Below are 27,404 nucleotides of genomic sequence, written 5' to 3'. Positions count from 1 at the left end.
AAGGTAAAGAAAAAGATGTTGTAGCCCGGGGAGGGATTATCTCAACATCAGCACATTCATGGCCATTATAGCAAGTAAGTCCACCAAGTTGCTGGGCTACCAGACTTTGGTGCAAAATCCCTCAGTCTCATGTAAGAATAGTATGTGTGTGATTTCTTTGCCCAGATAGTCACGCTCATTTACACATACGAGGGTCAACGAGGTAAACCCTAGGGATGAAAACTGGTTGCATGTTTACTTGTCTCTTGCCAGAGACTATACCGAAAAAAATTCTTGGCCGCTGCAGTAGCAAGAGGAAAAAAGATGCCATGGTTTCTTGTCCTGACATGACTGCGTGCTCTAACCTTTGTTCTTCAATTGAAGGCTCCAAAATAATCAGGAACTTGAATCTGAATGAGCCACTTAACTCTGAGAGGATGTGACTGACCTTAATGTTAAGCAAAGAGGTGACTGTGCTTGGTGCTAAAGTTCCTCATGTTTAAGTTTCCTCCTTTTGCTTAATTATTCTGAAGGTCTCGGTTTCATCCCCTGCATGAGGATCAGACCTTCCAGAATTCGGGTGCCCTAGCATCTCTCCTGCACAGCCCCGTTCTTGGAAATCCTCAGTAGCTATCAAACTTGAAAGCTGTTCCTCTGGAGAAAAGGATGCTATTAAAACAGGGAAGGGGGCTGGGGGAAGCAGTGACCTGCTTCCTGGTGAGGCTCATCCTTGCTCCAATGTGCTAGGGAGGATGTGAGGGGAGATGTGAGGCCAAAGAGTCTGCAGGTAGTACAGCTCTGAGCTGGGGGATTAACCCCTGGAGAGGAAGCAAAGCTCCTTTGGATCTGTCTAAAACCTTTGGAGTTCAATTCCATTTTAACTGCAGGGAAAAAAGCGGTCTGCATAGGAAATTTTAGGAAACAATTTTTGACATACTCCTTTTTTGTGACAACTTTAAAAGAGGACTTCAAATTTTTTTTTTTCCTGATTAATATTGTATGTTAATGTTGGAAGTCAGTCATCTTCATACAGAAAAATGTATAAATGGCTTGGTTCAAAACTCCTCTCAGGTATAATACTGGCTTTTTTGATTGGTTCCTGAGGCACTTGAAAAACGTTGAAAAATGTTTAAACTGCAGGATTGTTAAATCAAACGTAGTTGGTATTTCTCAGCTTTGTACAGCCAGAAGTCAGAGCTGTCTTGCAGCAAATTGTGAGGTGAGGAGGTGATGCTCCTCCGTGAGGAAAGTCATGATGCTCTTGAACCTTGGGTTGTGCTTTCAGGAACACTTGCTTCCCGTGTTCAGCCTTGTCCCCATGTTGTTGGCAGCTGGAAACACATCTTCTAAAGTGGCAGGTGAAGTTGTCATGTAACTAGTTCACTTCGGTGATTTAAAGCTTCAGGAAAATTGCCAAGTATTGAAAGCTTCCTTCTTTGTAAGAATCCTATCAGTTGGCAAATCGACCAGCCTAAATCTTCCCCTCCTTGTCCTACTGGGTGAAGTTTCTACCTGCCAAGGTTAGTCATTTTGTCCAGAACAGCCCCTTCTGTTAAGGGGAATGTTCTTCTGGTGTCTCCATTTGCATGAAAGCCATGATGCTCCTGAGGAGGGTGCCGTCTGAAAGCAGGAGTGGCAAAACCCTGACAGCTGAGCAACCTTCGTTGTAGTCCGTGACGCCAAACAAATGCAGGAACTTTTAGCCTTTTAAAGTCCTGCATTGCCTTTGTAGCCTCATGTCTGACTAAATCAGGTATTAAAAAACCAACAAACTAACCATTGCCTGCTTGTTTTCTCAAATAAATGCATCCAGATAAAGCTAACGTCAGGGTGTTTGTCTGCTGCCGGGAATGGGTATGGCATTAAAGACGTGAGTGTTTTGGCTGGGCACAGCCACTTTCTCACTTGCTGTCGAGTTAATGTGGCTGTGCTCCAGCTGTAGGAGGCTCCACTGCTTGCTCCACACAAGGGGGACCATTACTGCACCAGAAGCTCATGTCTTCTAGACCAGTAATAACTTACTTTTCTTCAAAAGAACAACTACAGCAACAAAAAGGCATCCCGTTTGGGAAGTCTAATTATAGCCCTGAGATCGATTTCTGTTTCTCACCCCCAGCTGCCCTGCAGAGGTGACTTTGAGGCAAATTCTCCAGTTATGTGAATGCACCTCTCTCGAGTTAACAATGCCTTGGTCTTAAGCCCTTGCATTTTCCAGATTTCTGCTTGTATAAAAATTTCTTTGTTAGTTTCGAGCACTCTCTAATAGGCAAAACATCTCTCAATTTTCCTAGAACTACTCAGCTGCATCCTTTTGACATTATTTATTGAAGGCAGATACATTAACAGTTAACACTGGGTTTAATTTCTCTTTTTCTCCCCCCCCCTTTCACAACAAATGTTGATTCCAGCTCTTCTGATTTTGATGAAGACTGGCTTTGCTGGCAGCCTGTGGCTGGCACAACTACAAAGCTGAATTTGGGAACCTTAGAGGTTTATTTAGATTCCTTAAATGTTTTGGCTTGATGGTATCATGGGTATTTTGAAACTTTTGAAGCCTTTTCAATTCCTAACAGCACTGGGCAGGCAGGCATAGAAACACTCAGAGTAGGAATAGAGTGCCATCTTTGCTTTGTTCTTCAGACTTGTAAGTATCCCCAAGTGGGCAAATCAGACCGAGCACAAAAAGAAATAATAATAGAAACTGGTAGATGGGGACCACATTTTTTCCCCTCCCTCGGGAGAGGATAGAGGAGGAAAGATGGTGCTTTGTGTGCCTCCTCCAGTGCGGTTTGCACTGGTGGAAGGGGTAGTGCAGCTGTGAAATTTGGAGCCTGTGCCTAAATGCCGATTCCCAGGAGATCAGGTACGAGCATGAAAGCTGGCTCCTAAGGCTTGGCTTGCCTTTCGCCCTCAGGTAGCAAAGTACTTTTCTTCTGTCCCTGTGCTATGTGCTGTTTGGATTTGTACACACACAACAAATTCCTATCTCCTGCTGCCTCACCATTGATTTTTTTTTTCTTTTTGTTTGGCTTTTCTGGGGGGAGGAAAAGTCTTGTGAAGAGCATGTGGAGACAGCACCCTTTGGCAAAACATTTCCAGTGTGCTACACCTGCACGTTGGGTACTGGAAAATCATGTGCTGCTGCTTCTCGAGCTGAGAGGAGGTAACAGTTTTGCATAACAGGGATGTTTTTATACTTAACGTTACAAAATCGATTTTCAATGGAGTGACTGAGCAGAAATAGCCACAAATACTTCTGATCCATTTCGAGTCTGTGTTTAGCTCCTAAAAATCTTCCAGCACTTTGCTGTTAATGCGGTGAGCAACACTAAACACCTGAGCTCCTGTGGAAGAAGCCAGGAAGGAACAAGAACGCTGTCTGGGGCCACAGGCTGAGGTAGGGCTTTTTGCCTGCCCCGTTCTTACATGTTCTTTTTCCTGCCCTCTGCCATCCCCCCCACACCGAATGTGATGTGCTCTCCTTGGGGTAAAAAATGGCTCTGACCAAAGCCACTTTTCTGCATGACTGTGAAAAGGGACCAAGTGAATGCAGTTAGCCTCCAAAACGTGAGCGCTTGCCCTCCCGGGTACACAGCCAAAGGATTTTGATACCAGTTGACGTGGCAGGGTTTGGTTAGCAGCCTGTACCTTAACAGTACTTGGTGCATGTCCATCCTCTTACAGCATGCTTTCTGTTCCCTCTTGTCCAGCATCTCGATCCTCCGACCGTCTCAGAACTTTGCATCACCCCAGCAAAACTGCGTAGAAAGCCCTGCTGCCGTTGATGCTCAGAGTTTAATTAACAAGGTCTTGAAGCCTATTTGCCTTTCCTGGTGCATCAAAGCATGTAGGAGACAAAGCTGTGTGCAAGGAATGTAACAGGATACAGCTTTTTTTCCCCTTTTTCCCTGGAAGGGTAGTGGAAAGTGTTTCCCTCACAGGCATGAGACTTGCTCCATTCCTTACGAAAGTGTTTTGTGGTGTGCAGGGAGGATGAAATTTCCATCCAAGTCGAATTAGAGTGTCACTGGAGTTGGAGGGGTGTAGTGATGAGACGGAGAATATTTTCTTAATCTTTCTCTGTCTCATGCAGAATCCTGGAGGAAGAGTGATGATGATTACCAACGAGAAGAAGGTTCCTTCTCTTGAACTAGTTAGGCAGTGCCTGCTCCTGCTCTGAAACACGCTGTTAAGCTTTTTTGATGTGTGCTGCAGGCCAAATCTAAAAAGCTTCTATGTTTGTCATGCTGGGAAACCCTGAAATGGGCACTTTGCATACCTTTCTCAACTTTGCAAACTAAATATACGAAGCCGGCTGTGGGAAAGACAGGAGGATGTAGCCACTGGGCTGCTTGGGCTTTCTGCTGGGGTGCTGCAGAGCAGCGGCGCCCAACCCAAGGATGGGCTGTCGGCCTTGTGCCTGGATGCAGAAGTGGCAACTCGGGGAGATGCTGCACGGGGAGCAAGGCAGTGTCTCTCCCTGTCTTTGCTGTGTATTTGAACACCACTGCTGCCTTGTCACTGGTTTTGCCTCTGCTCAGACAAGGATTCCCTGAGGCACTTTGCCCTCTCCTTTTGTGCGCTGGGTGCGTTGCTGCACAGGGATGACTCCGCTCTGACCTGGCAATCTCTGCCAGGGTGAGGCTGCCCCTGCTGTGCTGGCAGTAGCCTTTCCGGTCCTTTCCTCTTCAGGCTGTTGAGTGTTGGAAGTGCTGCATTTGGGAGGTGTTTTGACAATGGAACTGGATGGATGGAGCAAACTCCGCTGCAGAACAGGAAGCTGTCCTTACGCAGCCACAAGGTTTCCCTGAACTGGCACATGCATCACTGGCAAATACCTTCCCTTAAGGTATGCTGGGAGGCTGTTAAAATCAGAATTGATTTTCCTGTGTGAAAGAGTGATTAGAAGCAGAATACATGATTACTGCAGGTCGTGGTAGTTAGGGCTGTCGTCTGTAGTTAAACCAGAACTGCGTGGGGACAGGACAGGCCTGAGAATAGAAACAGGAGCTGTTGCATTGAAAACTATAACATTCCCCCACCCCCAAAACCCCACGTCTCTGAAGATATTGGCAAGGACCCCGTGTCAATTAGCTCCAGTGACCACTGGATGTAGCTGTTGCTTCACAGAAGTAGAGCCAAGGAGACACCTTTCTGGCTCTTTTGAGATGGCTTGAGAGAGGTCACTTTCATGTGCTATTTCTAACCCTGGCTTCCTTTTTTTTTTTTTTTTTTCATTCTGTGTATATGCTCTTTTTTTCCAGTGTTCCTTAGAATATGCTCTCTTCAAAGTCTCTTATGTTGATACTCCTTTTTTTCCATGGATGTTCTTCTTAGCAGCAATGAGGATGACACAGGACTACAGTGATTCTTCTAATAATGAGATAGTTACCTGCTCACAACTGCGCTCACCTCTTAAGTAAAACCAGAAGTGGTACAAACTGTATAACTGTCAGGTCCCAGTGTTACAGAAGAACAAGTTGATCAAATGCTGGCAGTGGCCTAATGGTATGGAAATTAAAATACACTTGGTCATTCTTGTGGCAAGCATCTCAAGGAAGATGAGGTGCTACAGCCTTTATTTAGCTGTTTGTACCCAAAAGATGTTCTTCACAGCTGAACACAAACTTGTATTTCAGAGGTAACATGAGGGAGTGTATCTGTTTTGTAGGTATTCTGTGGAGAGGCAACAGATCTAGCAGTGCTGAAAACAGAGGTTGAATCATAAAGGGGGAGGAAAAAACCCACTCCCAAAAGGCCATTTTAAAATAATAAGTAAAAGCTGATGGAATCAGAAGGGCACAATCTGAAGCTTGCCTTCTGTATTTAAAAATGCAAGGCTTGGATATTTCTAAGACAGCTAAAAATACCAAATTATTCCCTTGGCATTGTTATTTGGAAAACCAGGGGCCAAGTTTCAAATGAAGGAGACCACAAGTGTTCAGATCTGTTTACCTACCTGTACTAGTGGTTGGCAAATACTCCAAAGCTTTCTGCTTTTATTTGGCAAGGTGCAAAAGTGATTAAAAACAATAACAACAAAACAACCAAAAATCTCAGCAAACAGGGAGGAATAACTGACTCACTGTTGCAGTGGATACATGTGGTAAATTTAGCTTAAACGTGACAACACCATCCTAGTAGTGGTCTAATGAATTTATGCTGATTCGGGATTTGGTCAGAGCTGCTGAGATTTTTCTTTTTGCTCGCTGTAAGTGCTACCAGCTAGGCTGGGACTTTCTAGCTTTTAACGTTTGTTCTTACGTGCTTTGTATGGTAGAGCTACACTTGTATGTACCAGGTAGTGACAATTATTGCTCTTTGTATAGGAAGTCTTCTAAGGACAGCACCATTTTTTCTTACAGTGCTATTCCTGGGGCCTGAAATCAGAAACTGGGGAGCGATTATCAGCACCCAGCTCTGCTCAGGTCTAAGCAGCCCAGTGTGGTTCACAGGGATCAAGGCTCCTCCAGACTTCCAGGTCAGGATCTGTAGAATAAGTTTCTAACTTAAGTGCTGTTAAACTCTTTCTGTATACAAAGAGTTTACTGGGCTGCCCTAGTAGAAGCTTGTGCTTTTTTAATTCTCCCTAGTTTACTGGTTGGTATTAGTATAGCAAGATGTGTCATTGAGCCCCAGCAAATGAGGCTAGAAAGGACAATAAGTTATTTAGCCTTGTCTCTTTCCCCAAGGCAGGATCAACTAGATCTAACCCTCCTTGACAGATATGCAGCAAACCTGTTCTTAAAAACCTCCTGGAACAGAAATTGGACACCCTTCCTCAGGCGGTCTTTGCCAAAGCAGGGACTCTTCTTACTGCTTGAAAGCCTTTCCTAAGGACAAGCCCCATCTCCCTTGCTGTAACTTAACCCCTTGATTTCTTGCCTTATCCTCAGAGGACACAGAAAAGAGTTTTTTCCTCTCTGCAGCAGGCTTTTGGTTTATCTCAGGCAGTGCAGTCACTGCCTGTCCTTGTGGTCTTCTGTAGACTCTGCATTCCATGTCATGTCCCCCCCATCCCGGTCCAGTCCCCCCAGCCCAAGACCACATTTTCTGGATCCCTGATGGCTCTCGCTGTTCTCCTGTGGGCTCTCTCAGGCCAGCATACTGTGGAACAACTTTTTTTCTTTTGCTGGAATGCCCAGAGTTGTATCTCAGCCAAGGCACACTCGACTTTCAGCAACTAAACCATAATTTTGGTTTAGAAGGCTTTAGGGAGACAATGCATAAATAGTGTCTTGCTACCACTGTATACTCACTGAAAGGGGAAAATCTTGGAGAGTTGCCTGGTTGGGTTTTAGAAAACAGGATTGCTTGGGTGTTTGCTTCCACAGCAGACAATAGAGAATAAAGCTCTGCAATAGGAGAAGAGGGGAGCTATATGAGTAGTGTATTGTGCCCACATGCGAACTTAAGCCCTCCGGTGCTAAACATGCAAGAGGCATCTCCAAACAGTGCAGTGTTTGAGCCAGAGCACAAGTAGAAAATTCCTGGCATCCTACTGGCCAGGCTCCTCCATTCAGATCGCTCGCATTAGTGAGAGCAAACACTAAAAACATCCAAGAAATGAGGCTAAAAGAACTCAAACACAGCGGCTCTCCGAGCTGCTCCTTTTTAATGCAGCTTTATTTTTATATGACTGTGAGCGTGAATATGAGAAGGATCTTGCTTTCCCCCCGCCGCCTTCCCTCCCCTTTACCACGGTGCATTTTAAATCAAGCTGTCCTCTGTAGCTCTGCGGCAAATCTGCACATTTCTGGTTTTGCTCTTTCAGAGGATAATTTCTCCTGTTTAATGAGATCTGAGAATGAAGTCAGGCATGAGTTGGAGAAAGGTCACAGCATGTGCTCAAAGGTATATTAACTACTGTTGGAGCTGGCATCCGTCGACTTCCATGAGGACAAAATTAAGCAGCAAACAGTAAATACTTCCAGTAGCACTTTATTACAAGCAGGACCATTTACAATGAATAAGAATTTGAGGAGCTTCAAGGATGAAATGGGGATGCTCACAAATAAAAAGAAAAATCTTACTACTTAGGCTTAGAATGCGATTCCAGTCAAGGTTAATGGGGAAACAGTTAATGAGGGGTACAGAATCCAAAGGCTGCATTGATGCCATATTGTGTCTTACACAGGTAATTAATGCTACTGACTACTGCTAAATGGCTCTACCTGAGCACATTTTCTCTAACAGGAACTTTAAATCCCCCACACTGTATACAGGAGCACTCTCCTGATGCTTTACGACTCCCACTAATGCTGAACAGGCTAAATCGGAACCAATTTCTTCCACTCGTTTCCAAGATGGTGATTTGCATCCGTCACCACCACAATGCATCCATCACTCCGGGCCCAGTGGTGCAATGGCAAGTTTGGCATCAGCTTCACAGGGGGCAGGATCAGACCTTGAATGCATGTAGCGAAAGAATAATGACACTTTGCCACTTAGGCAGCATCTCCCCAGCAGGAAGTACTGTGGAAAAAAGGCAGCTCCCTCTCTGCGAGGCTTTTCTCTATTGTCATCTTCCCCTCATAATTTTTAATTTATTTTTTTGGGAAAGTCACTTTTCTACAGCGTCCAGACAAATGTTGCTGCTCAGTGAAAAATGGAAAGCAGCTGAAGGCGGAGAAGGCCTGAGAGCTGTCCTGCGCCCAAGCAGAAGCAAGGATGCAAACCCCACATAGCTCCCTAAAACCAGCTCCCTCCACTCGCGTCTGCCCACGGAGGCTGACCTGTGCTGAGTGCCAGGCATGGGAAGAGGGAGAGCAAGATGAGATTATTTTGAGGGAAGGAGGGAGACTGCGTAGGATTGACTGTCTGGTTTTGTTGTTTAAAAATATTTTGTTTTCTCCTCCTCGCGCGGAGGCTTTAAAGTAGGGCATTTGTATAGCCTGTTCTTTCCAGCCAGCGCTCATCGTATTGACAGGAATCGCTTCAGCTGAACAGTTTCATCAATGTGCTCGAGCCTGTTTGTAGGTGGCATCCGGAGGGCAGATTCCACTCTGATCCAAGACCTAGGCCTGTTTCATTACCGCCTTTAGAAGCAGCGCCCAGGTGCACTTAGGCGTTGCTTTTTTCCCAATCCCCTCTTCCCCCTCCTCTTCCCTTCCCTTGTTCTGAGTGAAGCAGTTTGAAAAGCCCAGGCCAAATCCTCGATTTCTCTGGGGCAAGGAGCAGGAGCTTCACAGGCTTAAGCCTCCAGGTTCCACCTGCCCTTGATGTCATACGGGTACGAGACCGTGCAGGAGGGACAGTTGTCACGGTGCCAAGTTACAGCATGGCCCCGACAGCTGCTGAATCACACCTATCGATTGCGGTGTAAAGAGACAGTTTCATCAGCCTTTAATTGGGCTGATTCCTGAATGGAATAGGGTCAGAGTAACTCAGTGCTGCTGAGCCTAAACAGCCGTACCAACCAGAGGTAAATATCCCATAAACAGGTCACAATTTATATCCTTTTTGAATTTCTTGGGATCTGGGATTTACAGCCTTTCTGGAAGTTTTGTGCTCTGGCTTAGATGAACAGAAAACTGATGTAAGGGTTTGGGTGCAGTTCCAGCACGTGTGCCTTTCCCTGCCTTTAAGTGGTATTTCATTTGTTTTAACTTACAATTATGCACTTCAAAGAGCGCCTGTCTGTGTCCTGTGTAAAATACACAAACCTACACCAAGCTAGGAGCTTTCCCTGTGACATCCTACCAAGTCTGACTCCAGACAAGCTCACCACTGTCTGTTCACAGGATCTCCCTCAGCAGTTTCTCCTTGCTGCAAAGCAGTAGAACGACGTGAGTCAAAGCAGCCTGCACAAGCTGAAAACTTGTCTTCAGCAGATGAGGGGATGTGATGGATGGCACAGTTTCTTTGAGCTTCTTGTCTAGCTTGCTAGAACTTCTGAATATGGGGTTTTATTTATATATTCCCCTTGTTGGGTTCATTCATTGCATCTATAAGCCACCCCTGAATGCAAATTCTGGTGATGATGGTTTTCTTTTCCCATCCCTCCTCTTGTCTCATTTTTAAGTGCTGAACCTTTGAAACCCCAGACTGAGTTTATACCACTTGAGATACATCACTATTTTCAGGGAGAAAACTTCATTTTGCAAGCAGCTGAGTGTTTTTTGACTTGGAGAAATGGGTTGTAATTGGAAATCCACTTGATTCCTTTCCTAATGTGACTTTTTTTTTTTTTTTAACACAACTACTAATTGTGTAGCACTGGTGGAATAACAGGCAGATGAGATGAAGGTGATAATAAGCAGAATATGTTTAAGTATGTTGGGAGCTTCATGTGCAATGAAGTTTGGTCATGCTAGTTCTTCTGCCCAGCATCTGACCCTCCGAGTTCATAAATGGAAGGGACCTGTGTATTTCCTGCTGTAGCTTAACCTGCCCTAGTGCTTTTCCTGCCAGATTTTTTTTTTTTTTAAGACACAGCCTGTTTTCAATAGTGTTTAGAAGCAGTTTCAACTGTATGAACTCAAGTCCTCGGAGGATTTAATCAGTCAATGGAGCGCAGTATTTGGCCCTCTCTATTCTAAATGCTGACAGTAACAATCCTATTCTGGCTAAACTAGCATGAGGTTAAGGTTAATGCAAAGCAAAATAAATAAATAAAAAGCAACATGCTCTCCCCTGTCCCCCCACCTTGCACTCCCAACTTGTCTGGCAAGTCTAGGAGGAATGCTTATGAACCTGCTCGTAGGCTGACTAACGTGAAAACCTTTCTAATCCTGGTGAATTTAACTTGCTTACATTCCTTTGAAGGTCTCCCTCCTTGGTGGGTATTGAGGCTCTATTGCCATGATGCATTTTTATACTGCATTCCCCAGGAGTTAGCACTTGCCATGGAGACCTGCACTTTGTCTTTTAAGCAGATAAAAAGAGAGGTCAGTCAGATGTAATTCCCCAACTCCTCGTATAAACAATTTAACCGCTGCGGCAACATACTTGCTTGGAATTACTCCCTCAGATTCAATTCCCTTTTCCTGCTCCACTTGTAAAAATGGTTAGTGTCCTCTATAAACTGCTGCTCAGCCAGGTCCAAGGCTTGCTGTGGAGTTGTAGAATAAATGTTAATCTAATACAGGTTACTGGGTCAAATGCAATCACAGGCTTGTGGGAAAAGCTTAATACTGTTCTGCTTCTTCTAACACAGTAAACCTGGATATTATATGATAGGTTAAATACCACTGAACCATGGCGAGAATTTTCTTGAAAGTAGGATTTAGTACAAAGGAAACTACACTGGAATAGTGACCTAGGATTGACTTTGCTCTCCGAGAGCATTCTAAGAAGCTGAGGTATGCTGTGAAAATTATCTCCCTGAAAACATTAGGTACAAATATCCCTAGGTCAGGGATACAGCAAGGGTGATGCAGCTAATAAAAGGCTGTGTATTTTTATACTGCTGCCTCCTCTCTGTAAGAAATAATATTTTGTTTTTTTTTTTTTCCCCCCTTGTAGCAACTGTGAAGCCAGCATGATGTGGCTAGCTCCAGCTTCTGATATCTGAGATTGTGTAAATACACACTTAAAAATATATATCTTTATCACTCGTATGAGTGCTGACAGTTGCTTATTTCCTACAGGCTGTCTTGTGTTATCCCTTGCTGTCATTTACCTCGCTGTCCTGCAGCGATGTCAGTTTGGCACCATATTTCACCGTCTTTAGTGCAGGTTTTATTTGTGCTCAGTACTGCTGAGGTCAAAGACCGAGTGAAGCCATTAAGCAGAGGATCGAGGACCCAACCCTACACGCAGTTCTGCCACCGTATGCAGCGATCCCCACCAGCCGACAGCCTGGGCAGGTCTCTCTGTGCTGTATGTTGTCTACTTGTCATTTAAGGAGTCATCTATAGTCCTTCTGTTCAATTACAGACTGAAGGTGAGCAGGCACGAAGATGAGGGGTGTTGGGGGCTCCATCTCATGCTTGCTACTTGAACCAGCTGAAGCGATGAGCCGCGTTAGCGGGAGGACGCTGGGCGATGCATGGAGAGAGGCCACCGCAGCATGCCAGGGCTGCGAGAGCAGCTGAGTGCAGTCATCTCTTGGATCAGGCTGAACTGTTAACAGAAATGAAGCAATTACACTGTGATGAAACATGCCATATGAATGTACAGCTTTAATAGTCAGTTAAAAAAAACACACACACAACAAAACACAAAAAAACAACCAACCAACCATCCCATTGCACCACGGCAGCGTAGTGTCAGAGCACTGCCCCGGCAGCGATGGCTGTGTTTTCAGAGCGGTGTCAAACCTTGTTTCTTGTGTGGGTGGTGAGAGCCGAGGTCAAAACAGCCTGTGGCAGAGGCAGGAATATAGCCAATTTTTTTTTTATTATTATTATTTTTAGCTCTGTTGCAATCTTACATGCTCAAGACCAACTTCCTGCGCAAGATTTTGTATTGAGTACCATGTACAGCGAGCGATCTGTACCTAGAAGTCTGGCTTCACTCGTTCAGTCACCAAAGGTGTATAAAGAGCCTCTAAAAGCCGGCGGGCAGTGGCATCAAGGGCTTTACCTCTATTTCATAGAAGAGACAGGCATGTCCCCCCTGTTCATGCATAGAGTTCCGAATTCGGGTATGGCAGCCCCGTGTGCCAGTCAGTGGCGTGTCTCCAGCTATGCCCTCCCAGATTTCCCAAAGCCAGTACAGCCTGGGCTGCTGCAATGCCATCCCTTAACTTTGTTCTCTGAGCACAGGCTGAAAGCTGATCCCCGGGTGTCAGCAGCAGGACCTGGGAAGAGCTGGGACTGCTCATGCACTTTGTCTGGAGAGAGAAGGTGGGGGAAGGATCTTAAGGACACTGAGGTTTTGGGAGACCTTTGAGCATTTCAAGCAGAGGGTTTGAGCTTTCACCAAATTATGTCAGAGCTTTTACACAAATGTGGCTTTAATTTTTATTTTTTTTTTATGCTGAGGATGACTGCAGATCTTTGCTTGTCTGGGGACACATAAGAGTGCTGATCAAAACTCTGCTGGATGAGAGAAAATGCTTTGTCTGTGCAATTTGCTTTGTGTTAGTCATGAGCCCCTGTTAACCTCCGATTCCCAAGCTCTGTACTTCATTTCATCTTCTGTAACCACTTTTGCCACCATTTTATTACATCAGCCCATCTCCTTGTGAATACCCAGGCCTTCTTTCCCTTTCAAACAACAATGGCTGGTTGTTTTTTCTCCCTGTTCCATTCTAGATCAATACGTATACTTTTCCCTCCTCTCTATTCTTCATCCCACCTTATTTCCGTCTTCTGCTCGTTTCTCATGTCTCTTATGTGGGTGTCAACGCGTTTCTCATTACTGGGTCTCCTTTGTCCCAGCAAACCTGATGCATCTAGCAGACATCCCTCCTCTGTGCTCCCAGAGCTGCCCAGGACGCACCTGCCTCCGTGCAGCTGAGACGTGAGGAGGAGGATGTCTGAAGTGCCTGCTTGGTCATCCCTTCCTCTCCTTCTCCTCTTTACAGCCAACTTCATAACCCAGTTTTTTTTTCTTCCTTGGCCAGTCGATGAAGAAATATCAGCTGTTATGATGGGTTCAGAGGGGCAGTTCTGATTCTGCTGAAAACTCAGCTCTTCCTGAATTTTTACCTCTGCTCTCTCGCTTTTTTCATACTGTGTAGTACTGCTGTGCACTTTTTTAATAGGACAGCCTTGGTTTGTGACACGTACCTCTTTTCTTCCAGTGCTTCCTAAATGCTTGCTCCACAGGGCACGCGTGCGTATGTTTAGTTTTTTAAATAAATCCTATTCTCTTCCCCAATCCACCTTCTTCCTAACGGTTCAATAGCCCGAACCCTGGCACACCGAAAGGTATCATAGTTTAAACTGGAAATGCTGACTGCTGTGTAAGCAGGGTAGGAACCATCTGATGGTTTTTCTTTTTCCCTCCAAAAGTCAGAGGAAATACTTGGGGTGTATGGCAGTTCTGATCAGCCCTTTTATGCCTGGTGTACTGGTTCTGTCTGTTAAGATTTCTCCATGCTTCACCGTGGGGGATGCTGTTGGCACAGTCAGTGCCTGGGGAAGTTTCACGATGTCTCACCGGAGCAAAGTGTGCACAGCTCTGTGCCTTGTCAGGCCCTGAAGCTGATGCACAGAAGGCAGAAAGAAGGTTGCCGAAAGCAGAGGGCAGTGATACAATTTTCTAGATGCTTGCAGGGGTGTTACTTTTCCCTTTAAGGAATAATTCAAAAAAAAAAAAAAGTGACATTTTAGAAGGCCATTTGCTAAGCTCTGCATGTTCTGTGTATTTTAGTGTGTGAACAAATTAGATTATGAAAGGTAATGTATTAGTGATTTGACAGTAATGTGGAATCTTGGAAGCATTAATCGCTAATGCGTGTTTCATAACTTCAGCTAAATGATCTCAGTTGAAATGCAAGAGAAGCAATTGAAAAATTCCTTGCGATTGCAGTGAAACCTTGTACTGTAATGCAGATTACTTTGATTTACTGCAAAATACTGCAAGGCAATAGGAAATGTTCACAGCAGCTGTGTTTAATAGTTACAGTAGAGATGTGTGATGAAATGGTAAATTCATATGTGTATTTATCCTATATAATACAAGCCTCATTCATCATGTTCGTGTTACATATTTTTAAAAAACAACAACAAAACCCACAACGATCTGTAGAGTACCACACACTACTCACATACTTTATTTGTATTACTAAAATATCTAAGGACCCAACTGAGATCTCAGCCCCAGAAATGTAATGGCCATTCAGATACCGAAGAAGAGCTGGTGCTTGTCCTGAAGAAGAAAATGGGGAGGAACCTGAGCTCACCTCGGGCTGCTCCCACCAAAGAAATCCACGAGCCTAGTCGTCAGAGCCAGCACTTCAGGTAATCACTGTCCCTGCACTAATGAAGGAGGGTGACAGCGGCATTTGGCAGGATGGAAGCCTCCTGAGTTCAGAACTGACACAGCAGACATGAGCTGTAGGTCACAAGGTAGTGCACAGTCTTTCGGAGAAATACCGCCAAAATAAGCTGGCAGCTGCTTTTTGCTCTGGTCGCAGTGGGGTGAAGCCTCAGCCTGACCTCTGCATTGCAAGAACATGGATAACTCTAAGGGATGAGAAATTCCTCTGCTCCTGGGTGACTTCCTTGATTAGATGGGAGCTGGGAGGGTCAGGTTATGTCTTTTTTTGAATGGAGGCAGTGAAGTTCTTTTAATCAAGGATGTTATTTGCCTCTGTATTATCACGCAAATGCCACCCTGCCCTGTGTGTGGAGCTGGGAACCTGTGAGGGCAAAAGCAGCTGTGTTCTGCCAAGTTCTGCTATGTCAATACTGTAGTGATCTGCTTCTGATGGCAGGCTGTGCAAATCTGAGCAGTGATGTCTTTCCTCCTTTGAGGGACTTCATCAGCAATGAGAGTTGACCACAGTGGCACGTAAAGGGGCACAATTAGGTTTTAGAGGTAACGCAGCAGCACGGTAAGTTCCTACCTCTCACAGCTCCCAGCAGATTTACCTCTCCTATGGGCCCATCATGTCTGTGAAGTTAGTTGTGTGTCTGCTCAGGCTACAAGTTTTTGCAGTTGAGAGGCCAAAAAGCTTTATTTTACTTGAAGTGGAAGCTGAGATTTTTAGGCCTCGCATCTTGTCTACTGTGCAAAAAGACACCTGCTTGCTGAGCCATCCCCAGCGTGCGGTGTTCATCTTCAACATGAAATGCTTCCAGCCTTCAATCGATGAATCTGGCATTGTGCATGGATTAAGAGTCGAGGCTTCCACGGTGTAGCACTTCTTCAAGTAATCCTCTTTCTGCTGAGTAATGTTGGTGACCTCGAGGAGACTTTGCTCCTGCCTCTTTTGCATAACGCCTAATGCATGAAGCAAGGTTTATTTAGGAGAGCAGAGGTGAGAGGCTCGGGCTCTGTTCCAATGGCAGCAATATTGGCTGAGAAGTGTTAAGATGATGTTTGACTTCTCTTTCATCAGAAACCATAGAGTACAGCTATTTAATGCATATTAAGTAGCGGAGAGGCATAAAAAAGAAATTTCCACATTGAAATGACTTTATTCAGCGTGAGGAAAAACAAGGCTAGCCCTCATAAAATCAGAATTCTCTTCAAATCAAGAAAATATTGCGTATAATGTTAAAAAACTACCATGCTTACTGCTGCTATGCTTCCTACCTCATTGTGAACTCTCCCAAGGGTCTGCATTTCCCAAGTCAATTCCAAAAGACCAATAAATAAATGGGCAACAACTGTTTATAAAGAAATTTCAGCAGAAGCAATATGGGCTCTAATTTCCCTCCAATGCTAGCAAACTGATGAGTTTCTTTGTGTAAAAGCCTATGAGAGGACTCGGTGGGCCCTTTAAGTCTGCCCAAAAAGAGCTTTTGAAGCCAGCCTATGAAATTATGATTGTACCAGTGACTTCCATAAATGTCTCTCTGTATCACCATCCCTTTTGTCTAGTGCTGCTGAGTCTTCAAGAAATGTCAGAATTCCTCATTCTTCTCTCTGAAGCGGATGGTGCTTAAAAGAAAAAGGATGTCTCTGCGCTTGAGCTACAACACAGAAATTTCTTGGAGGTGCTCATGGTGCAAAGAGAGAGCAGAGAGAGCAGAGATTTGTCTTCTAGTGTAACATTTTCAGCACCTTTAATACGATTCATTCATTTTCCTACTTGATTGCTTTCACAGAACCCAAGGAAGCACCTGGTGCTTTTCAGTTTTCGTAGAAGGCATCTTCTTCACCTTGAAGAGTTCTGTTTTTCCCACTGGGCATGTCTATGCTGGGTAATGGAAAGCAGACTCCTGAGCTAGCAGATCGCTCCAAAGCAAAAGCAGTACCGCTGTAAAGTGCTGTGGATGTGGTAGTTAATTTTGCTGAGACATATGGCTTACAAGTTCTGGCCAAGTGCCACATGAACGTGGCCCTGCCACTCCTGAGCTACGAGTGAGTAGCTCCAGTAACTCTGCACAGGGTGCAGGGTGGGAGCTGTCAGTCTCTTGGCAGCAACATGGGCAGCTGACCGCGCTCTTTCCAGCTAGGTGCAGACACCGTGACATCAGTGATGCTTCTACCCAGATCCAACAGTTTGTTGGATCAGAAGAGATGGCCCCCATCCTTCAGTGGAAACAACCCCCTCACTTGCTCCTACTCAGTTGAGACTTTCTCATTTTGGTCTTCGTTTAAGTGTTTCCTTTTGCAGCAGGAAAAAATAGGCTTTCAGAAAATGCTTTAAAAATACCTGAAGTATTTTGGACATTAGAAATCAATTTGGTTTTATCACAGAGCAATTATAATTTATTTTTTTTTAACAAGAAGTCATTTGTGAAACAAAAGTACAGAAAATATTTTCATTTTTGTGGCTCTTGCAAAAAGTAAGTTGGAGGAGAGACAGATAACATAGTTACTTGCATCCTGGAAAGAAAACAAAAACAACAACAAACCAAACCAAACCCACACCCAAAGTGGAATAACACAGCATTGTGTGGTTTTGCACATGTGGGCTGAGTTCATCTGCTGCCCCTGTGCTCTCTTTTCCTGTTTCATTTGAATACAGAATGAGGTTGAAGGTTTCATTCCTGGTACTTAAGCCCCATGGGATATGGGTGTCTGAGAGATCAATATGGCATGGCTGTTCTTTGTAGATGTGTTGCAGCAAAACAGCAAAATTCCTTAAGCAGTATTAAAGGGCTTGTGACTATGCTTGGGAACATTTGCTGAAATTGAAAATAGGATTTTTTGCAGATCGAGGTCACTTTTCGAGGCAGTCTGTGTAGTTTACATACGTAAAAGCGGAAGAACAGCCAGGTTTTCAAGCAGCTGTAATGAAAAAATGATTTTTTGAAAAACTGTAAGGGCAATATGATAGTTAATGGAAAGTTAATGAAAAGTTTTGGTTGCAAATGATTAACAAGCAGTACAGACAATAAACCTAAAGCAAACCTCAGCTTTGCTGCAGAAAACAAACAAACAAACAAAAAAAACCCATAAAACTCTGAAAACTTGAAAATCAGTGTGCCAAAAATGTGTATTTATAAACAAAAACTAACGAGCTTTTTTTTTTTTAATGCAGCTTAATGGGGGTGAGGACAAAGGACGTAACAATACCAAAACCATTGCTGTAATCAGCAGCTTCCCCACACCTAAAAATGTGATATGGATGTGGGATTGAACCCATCTCCCGGAAGGCTTAGCTTTTGGTCACTCCAGGGCATGAAAGGCTTCTCTGAAAAGATCCTAGGAGTTATGGAAAGAGTTTGAGAGAAAATGAAAATCTTATTTAAATATGGACAGGTTGTGGCTAAGCTCTCGAATCCTGCTTGAGACTCGAATCAGCCTAAAGTGAAAACCTCTCATTTCCTCCTTTTATTTAAGGAGATGCTACGTAGCTTGTACCCTGCTCTCGCAACTGATAACCTCTGAGCTGCCTTCAGAAAGTTTCTTGAGAACTGGTTGGAGCAAGTCACTGCCTGACAAATTTTCTTCTGGTGGTTGGAGGCCTCGTAAGTGCAGTTCTACCAGAAGGGCTTTGCCATGTAGCCAAACACATAGAGCAGTGTACCTGCCACCTGCCAGCATGCATGAGTGGTGAACAGATAGTGGCTGCGCCCTGCGGGAGGCACTCAGTGTACTGGCTGCTCTCAAGTGCATAGGTACAGCAGCAAACATCTGGATTTTTATATCCAGACTCTGGACGGAGGGACAACCTTAAAAGGTGTGCTGATCTTCATTTCCCTGTACTTACACTTTGAAAAGTCTGGTAGTTGATGGTTTGTGCCAGCCTGCACAAATGGCAGTCTTGCTCTATAGTGAGTGTGCTCAGAAGTCCAAAGGATCCTCAGCTGCCCCAAGCCACGTCCTCAGTCATCTCCACCAAAACTGCACTGACGTGCAATGGAGAATTGTGCTCGATGTTTTCAGGATGCTGTCTCATGGGACAAGTCAAAGAGTGCAAGCAATGAAGTGCCAAAGGGTGAAATACAAGGTTAATTATCTTCACAATTAAGAATAGAGTTGTTTTAGTCAAACCTGTAAAAAGTGCAAGGAAGGTGGGGAGGGGAAAGAAGTTACGTGCGATGATGTTCTGAGCCTTCATTCCTTGGAAAACCAATTCACCTGCTTCATTTGTTGTTTCGTAATGTGTTGAGCAGAATGCGTGATCTGATTCAAGGGGGAGTTCAGGAGTTCACACACACCTCCGTAGGAGGAAGCCTCCAAGTGGCTGTGTTGTGGTCCCTGGTCCCCAGTATCCCCCCCAGTATCCCGCAATAAAAGTCATTGATTTAGCAGAAAGCGGTATGGCATGGTCCAAACAGTTGGATGTATAAAATAGATAAATTTAGGCTAAAGAAAAGATGCACATTTTTAGTAGCGAAGCTAAATCATCGGTGGAAAAATTTCCCAAGAGATGTGATAGATTGAATATTCAAATGACGACTTTCTGAATGAGAGAAGTCCCTGAGGTGGATTCTTTGGTCTACATTAGAGGGAAGGTCAAATGATTATCTGGATGATAAATGGTTCTGTCTGGCCTTAAAATTCATGTATTTATTAAAAATAAACAAAACCCAAACAGATTTATAGCCTCATTTTCCCTGGCACTTTAGTGAAGAGAAAGAAAGGAAGGCAGCACCATGATCCATATATTGTCTCGTGGTAGAGGAAAGGAGCAGGGCTGTCCTTGCCTCTCAGACAGCAGGAGTTTGTTGGGGTGTGTGTGTGTATAAGGCTTGGCTGAGGTTGGAGCCTCTCTAAAAGTGTACCTAGTAATAATTTAATAATTTATTGAGTGTGTTTTGGGGGAGGTCAATTTTAGAGGTGAAACAGGCTGTGTTACTTTATCAGAGGCTTCCTGGCATTGTAGTTTTGTTATTGTTTTGTTTTTAAGAAATGTGTGTGTACATGCATTTATTTATGATTTATCTGGTCCCCTTAAATTATAGGTTGTTCAGTGGGTGCTCCGTAAGTGAGACTGGTTGCGTGATATACAGTGAAATTCAGATATCTTTGAAATATCCGAAGCTGAAGGGCCTGTGAAGAGACACCTGACATTACTAGTCACACTTCAAAATGTGGGCACCACCTTTAAGCACAATCATAGCATTAAGCAGAGGCTGATATGTCATCCTCATGGGGATAGCATCCCAGGAATCCAGCCCGTGGTCTGTTTGATGTAGGGAGAATACAGGGCCCTCTGAGGCTGCTGAAAACCTGTAAATAGCACTGGGATCTGAAACATATTGCCAGACAAAACTTGTTCTGCCTCCCAGTAAGCAGTAATTTTCTACCACCAGATTTGTGTTAGATTAATCTGTATGAGATCCAGGTGTAGACAAATTCAAAGTTAAATGGGCATCTCACTGTTGCTTGGCTTTAAATGAGGTGAAGAATAATGCATTAGCTCATTCAAATAGCGTACCTTATAAATTGAAACCACTCCAGACAGAGTCTCTTAGGGCAAAGTTATTTTTTCTTTTTTTTTTTTTTTTAAACTCTCTAGCACTTAATTTCGTGAAAGTGTCAGGTAGCTGCAAACCATTCCGATTTTGAAGATTTCAAAGCAGGTGCAGATTTTGGTTGCTGAGTTCATTGAATTCATACTGATGCTGTTCAGTGTTACCTCCATAAAGTACCAGTAGACTGCTGCATTGAAATAAGGACAGAAGTGAGCTCAGCCCTAAATGAATATGTAGTACGATATTGCGAATTTTATAATAATAAATTCTCCTTCTTCCTCGGAGAGGAAAAGAAAGGTGAAGGCGTTTGTGTTCGTTCTTCTGAAAATGCCATTAAGCTGTGACAGCATATACTATGTCCTCTGTTTTGATTTGGGGGAATCATTTATTTATATGCATTAACTACTTCTCTTGCCTGAGAATTTGCTGTTTGAACACCTGATCCACCATCCATTGGTGTAAACGGAAAACTCTTACAACTGCAAACATAGCTGGATTGCTGTAGGACTAAGCAAGTAGAATGAATTTAGGGAGTGGCTCGCAGTCATGCTCAATATGGTAATTTTTCTTCTTCTTTGCTCTTACTGTATCAGCTTTAACTATCTCTGTTTCTTAAAAGGAAGTTTGAGATTTTAGTTTATTTACAGAACAAATGTCAGACTTGAATCAAATTCTTCTCTTAGATCTTTACGTCTCATAAATATATGTCAGAAATAGTAACAAAACCACCTGAAGCATCCGCTCATATACCTAGAAATAGTTTATGGGAACACTGAAAGACACTGATGTTATCTTTTTAATATTGCGAGGAATAATCCTATTAAAGAAGGAACAAGGAAAACTGTTATGCCCACAAGGCAGAATTATCCAAAGTTGATTGGAGCGGCTCAGGTTACTCTACAAAGCCCGATCTGTGCGCTGGCCTATCTTTCCATCAGGGCTTGGTGAATGAGCAATAATTTGTGGATTCTGCTCATCTCTCTTTGCGAACTTTGTTCTGTGGAATTAGATACAACTTTGACAAATTAGAAGTGCCCCTTAGCCCACTGTCCCTGCCACAGCACAGTCTTCCAATTGTGCCTGCTTTTCTGAAGTTTAGCCGTGTCAGAGCCGTCAATGGCAGCCCTTCCACAAGGCTACACTTTTTAATAAGCGAATCTGTCAGCGCTGGCTTCGCCGGGTCTTGCAGCCTTCTCTTAATCCTCAGTGCAAACTGCCCTTCCCTTTGCGTTCCCACTGTCGCGATGTACTTGGGCTCTGAAATAAATATCCCTTTTGTTTACAGCGTGCCTGCAACAAAATTAACCTTTGGGATTAATTGCAACACAGAACAGGCTGTTTCATCTTTCTTACGGCACAGGTTTGAGATTAAATAAAACTCAGTCACTTGCCTAACCAATGTCTGTTGCTTTTCTCCCTGCACCCCTGGATTTACTCACAGTTTCTTAAAACGTGGTGCTGGATCCTGAGCTTTTTTTCTTTTTCAGAAAAGTTGATGGAGATTTCACGTAGTGGCATTCGGGACTGATACATCTGCAGATGACTCGAGGCAGAAGGAGAGTGGGATTGGGATTGAGCAGCTTGTCTCCTAGCTCTGTGTAAAGTCCATGATTGTAACTGAGCTGAGAGGTTTGTGGTTCAGCTCAGCACTGCTGAAAAGGCTGCTGCCACCGATGCATACTGCTCAGTAGCACTGGGAGAAGCAGTCTGGCCCAGCATTTCCTAGTCTGCAGCATGCCTTTTGCCTTCTTCTTTCCCTCCTATTCAATAAAGGTGGCAGACAGCTGGGACTGGAAACTAGAAGGATGTTCTTCATCACAGAACTGAAAACCACAAATTCTTTGCTCTGCCCTGATACTTCTTGTGCCCCATTCCTGACATGGCTCTGGGCACTGCCTGAGGGGGCTGGGAAGTTCATTTATGACCCTTGTCTGAGTCTGTTTGCTAACATGGGTTGTTGAAACCCACTGAAGTAATGAAACGTTAGCATCTGTTCACTAGCCTTGCACAGACTGCCACGAGGCAGGTACTTCAGTTCTGCACAGGCAATTGGAAGTCTTGCTTGGTCATCGTAACAAATTTTTTGCGTTGCCTTTGGCTCATGATATTTCCACAATCCATCATCTGTCTTTGGGTCTGGTGTCTCTTGGTCACTCACAAGAGTCTAAAAGATGAACTTGTTACTCTCTTCAGAAAACATCATAGTTGGCTCCCCTCACTGCCACTGAATGTAAATCTTTCCCATGTATCCAGTCATCATCTTAGTTTAGCTTTGAAGGAGAATGAAGATTACCTGTACTCTGTGATGTCTGTGTGCCCCCGTTATCTCACTTTGTATAAAACTCTAGTGTTGTTCATTTTACACCCATATAAAAGAAGAGTTTTAAGCTCAAAGGTAACCAAGTTCCCACAATGTTGGGGAAAGTAAGAAGCTGGATAGGGAAGAGAGGCACTGTTGGAGCGTTTATTGAAAGCATGGTTTCAGTGTGAGTTCATATGTTATTTAACACCAGAGAATCCACACAGGAAGGAATCTCATAATACTCCTGCTGCCAGAAAGCCTTCAGTCAGACTTCAATGCTGTCGTAGACACAGAAGTCAATCAACCACAAGAACCAAATAAGAAAGAAACCAGACTTCATTAGTTCCAATCCTCCTGGTACTATTTCTTTCATTTATGGTTGTTCTGGAAGCGGAGATGGCTTCCCAGTGATGCATGTGCTCCACGCCTTCATCACCTCGGGGTTAGCGCTCCGTGCTTGGGGCCGCTCGAGCAAAGGACTTGAGTGAGTATAGCCTGTAGCAACCTTTCTCTTGAAGGTCACCTACTATTAGCCCATAAATCTTGAGCTTTGTGTTCTGTTCTGGCTACCTGTTTATTTCAGGATATAATTCAAGGTGTTGGTTATGATCTTATTAAGCCCTTAAAGGCCTGGGACAAGGTTAGCCGAGAAAATTGCTTCTCCCTCCCACCCCCACTTCATCCCCTATCATGGGAGTTATGATCTGTTGGGTTCCTGTGATTATTCTCCCTGCAGCTAACAACACGGCTTTGTCAACGAAGCAGCTGGTGTGCCTCTGAAACCTGTGTCTCTTGTGTCCTGAAAAAGTCCAGGTTTGGTGAATGCAATACAAGGCAAATGACTTCATTTAGCATTTTGATATTTTCTGGGCTTTTTTTCCCCCAGAAGGATCTGGGAGTTTTGTTCGTTGCCGACGTAGATCATCAAATCCCGTGTTTGCCCCTCTTGCCTTGTCTCAGAGTGCCCCGCTGTTGCGGTGTACCCTTTTGCAAAAGCATAATGCATAAAAGCTCATGAAAGTGTTAATGCTCATTGTTTTGCGATGAAATGTGGCAGATGAGATCGTGCCCTGTGATTGCTGTAGCTTGGGAAACTTGGAGCAGTGAAGCCTGCGAACCAAGCTCTGGAGACCGCTGGGGCGATCCTTGAAAGGTCACTGGAAAGTGCCGGAGGATTGGAGGGCTCCTCTGCGGGCTGGGAGAGGCCGAGGAAGGCATGGTAGGAAAATGAAGCAGTGAGGCAGGGAGAAGAGAGAAGGAATGGGTGCTGTCTCCAGGAATCCCTTGGAAGGTCCCTTGAGGACCTTGTTAAGAGAAAGTTCACTGCAATTCTTAGCACAAAAAAAATGTTTTGATTATGCAAATGTCGCTTCCTACGTTCAACCTTCAAGGTCCTTTGTGTCAACTCTTGTACACTTCAAAAAAAGGTGCTTAAAATGTCAGCACAAACTAAAAGATGATTACTACATATTAGGTTTTGCCTTTTTTAATACATATATGTACCTTGCCATGGCTGATGTTACTGTATCAGTAGGGTTCCTTCTGCGGCTGGTCCACTGTTAAGCATCGTACCACACCTGTTTGATTTGCTTGTGTTGGGCTGCTATCAAAAAGGAAATGAGTAACAATATTTTACATTTGAAAAAGGAAAATGTTATCCTTCTCACTCCCTTTGTGCATGATATGATGTTAAAGCTCTCACCGAAGCTGGTGTTGTAGATGTGGATTTCGTATCATTGGGTGGTCTCGACTTAACGTACTGCGAGTTCTGTAATACTTAGTGCTGGCAGACAGAGCCAGCAATAGCTTTTCAGTGTGGAGCCAGCCAGAGTGACAGCGTTTGCAACAACTTTTGAGCTCTTAAAATATTTTTCTGCATCATTAGAACAGAGGCAAGGGCTCCCGAGCATTTCACAGGAGGGAATTTTGTGAAAGAAGGCGCGTTTACAATTTCTTTCCTTCCCCATGATGCAGCGGTCTAGCCCAGGCCTCAGAGATCTTCCTTTTGAAAACTTCTCTGAAATAGATATCTCTGTGAAACGTTCCAGCTTTGACAAAAACAGCATATTTTGATCAAAAAAATATTTTGCTAAAAATTGTTCCAGCCAGCTCCCCTCTGAATGACTTTGATCGCTCAAGTTAACTGTTTTAATTCAAGTCAGTTTTCCATGCCAGCAAGCTGTCTGTGGAGCAGATCCTGCTCCTGCTGGCAGAGGAGTCTTTTCCTTCCTTTAGAGCAACATCAAGAGCTGTCCCTTATTACGTTTACCCCAGGAAGAATTTATTGTTCCATTATTCCATCAAATTACATAAATGAAATAGCGGTGATAATTGTAGCTCATCAATAGCAATACGTTTACTCATTATCTATGCCAGACTGAAGGTACATAATTAAGCTATATGAAGGACCTTGAAGTGATGTTAGCATTTTAATATGGAGAAGTAGAAAAATTCATGGAAGGCTGAATCTCGATTTGTAATTTTACTGAGGTCACTGCAGAGCCTGTGACCACGTGTGATATTAGCTGCACTTGCACTTACGGATAGAATAACGAGCCACACTTAAGTTCAGCTAAAACCGTGCAAGATGCTGGCAATCAAACCTGCAAGCACTTGCAAAGAGGTTATTAACAACTCAAAAATGATCCAGTGCTTAAGTAAAAACTGTGGCATTACTTCTTCTTTTCTAAATACTCTTCTGCTGAAGGAGCTTTGACCCACTTTTGATGTGCATGAGATCGGTTTCAAGTAACCGCGAGCATTAAAGTCACACCAAATTAGGAGTTCTGGGTGATACTTTAATGAGAACCCGGTGTGAAACTTGACTGTTCTGACCAGAGATTGCTTGGAGAGTTGGGGCTTGTTCTGACGAGAAATGCAAAGTAGAAACTCGCAGGTTGCAAATCTGTGTGGATGGAAGGAAGCATTCACACCGAGTTCAAATCAAGTTTCACAGGATCGTTGGAGCAGGGTCCGGAGCTCGGCTCTGCCACGAGCTTTCTGGCTCGGGGGTTTCTCTGATCCGAAACCTGAATGGCCCTTAATAAGTAACTGCTTGTCTGGCCCAGGGAGCCGACACTTCAGGTGGAGAAGGCTTGGCTTGGAACAACCTACCAAGCAGATGTGTTCCAGCGCTGGGTTACAGCACCGCATGAGCCGATTTGGGGGCTTATGCAGTAATTCAGCAACCAGCAGGCGTTGTGCTCAGCGCTGGCTGCACTTCGGCTGGTGATACATTTGAAAAGGCCAAACCTGGCCACGTTCTCCTTTGAAATAAATGGGAATTATGTCACTGATGGACAGCGTTGGGTTCTTAAGTGTGTCATCTTGTATTGGCCTATGTTTACGTGCAGATTACGTGTAGCAGTGAGGATCGGTATTGTTTTATGCTGCAGATGAGCTCTGCATGGGCTCACCCTTCTCAGTTCACGCGATAGCAGGGAAAGGCAATGGCTCGTCAGCGCCTGTCGTGATGGGGCCTTCACACCACACCCGGCTTGGAGCTCCAGGGGGATTTGGGCTCAGGTGCTTTCCCTGAGAGTGACAATCTATGTAGTGTTCTCCTGGTAGTGATAACAGGTTCATATTTTATTTAATCCAACTGCCGAGGCTGGGGTGGTACCGTTGTTTTTGTTTGCATCGTTATTTTTAACCTGCTAAATACTTTGGCCAGCTCTGTAACAGCTGTGGGGGAACAAGTTATCTCAGACCAGTGCTGCTGCGAAAGATCACCGAGTGTCCTCCAGTCACTGCTGTAAGCACCAGAAGCAATGTGACGTGCACCTAGCCAAATGAAGACCGTGGTGGCGTGTTGGGAGGTGCTGACGTGTTCCCAAAGCTGCCGCCTTGTCTCTGCTTGCTGCTGCCCCTGTCCGCCCTCATCCAGGGCTTCTTCCTGAATTGTCGCAGGAAGCGGATGCAGCTGGGAGGCAGGGGGTCACAACTCCTTAAAAATGTCATTTTATAAACTGGAGAGTTTCTCATCAATCTGCAGCTTAGGGGAGAAGGGACTTAATATACCTGCAATAGCTTGGAGGTGCAGAGGGAGAGCAGCATGGCCTTTATGCAGCTGTTAACTCGCTGTTCTCAGGGTACATGCAATTCCTTTCCCCTTTATTTCCTTCCCTCATGTCTTTGAGGTTTGGATAAACTATTTCTGAAAACAATTCTCCTCTCCCCGCAATACAAAGCAGCCTAGCAATAAGCAGCATGCAAGGATTGCATAAAACTGAGAGCTTTGGCTCCACACAAGGAAGGAGATGAGCATTTCCTCGTGGAAGCAGCATCCATCTTGCCATCACATCTCTCTCTGGGTGGCACCAAGTGCTTCCTTGAGCCAAGGACCAGGTGGTATGGGATGGGGCAAGAGCAGGAGTGGTGAGCACTGCTCCACAGAAAGGACTGATGATGATCTTTTGGGGAAGAGGTCAGAAAATTCTGTGTTGACCTCTCTGCCTTTGAACTTCTGATTAATCTACAGCTAGGGAGACAAAAAGTCTTACTGCTCCATCTGTTTTTTGTATCTGGTGCTTCTGATACACTGAGCTGGACATTACGAGAGTTGTGAAAACTACCCAAGGATGCGGTCTCTTCTCCCGTTTCACGGTCTGTGCTTCTGAGCTCTGTGATTCCCCAGTTTAGGAATGCTACAAGTGAAACGTGAGGCCTGCTCAGTCTCATCTGTGCAG

At 44.4% G+C, this 27,404-nt stretch overlaps 1 protein-coding gene across 3 annotated transcripts in view; it reads left to right on the top strand.

The window, feature by feature from the left end:
• The window catches only part of LOC308192977 (uncharacterized protein), a 238,540-nt gene that overhangs the window by 87,146 nt on the left and 123,990 nt on the right, over nt 1-27,404 (top strand). The window contains exons 3-4 of one of the 3 annotated variants that reach the window (XM_080587102.1): nt 4,672-4,828; nt 6,345-24,279. The exons of 1 other annotated variant lie outside the window; for it this stretch is intronic. In XM_080587102.1, the coding sequence (XP_080443228.1) occupies nt 4,672-4,828; nt 6,345-6,413 (226 nt within the window). In that variant the 3' untranslated portion in view covers nt 6,414-24,279. Of the gene's footprint in view, nt 1-4,671; nt 4,829-5,243; nt 24,280-27,404 lie in introns of those variants that run through there. One more of the 3 variants, XM_080587100.1, reaches the window with a different exon arrangement.

The sequence above is a fragment of the Anser brachyrhynchus genome, assembly GCF_964034855.1.
Source record: "Anser brachyrhynchus genome assembly, chromosome: 3".
NCBI classification, from domain to species: Eukaryota; Metazoa; Chordata; class Aves; order Anseriformes; family Anatidae; genus Anser; species Anser brachyrhynchus.
Note: the sequence above shows the minus strand (reverse complement) of the source record. Positions and strands in the feature narration are given on the sequence as shown.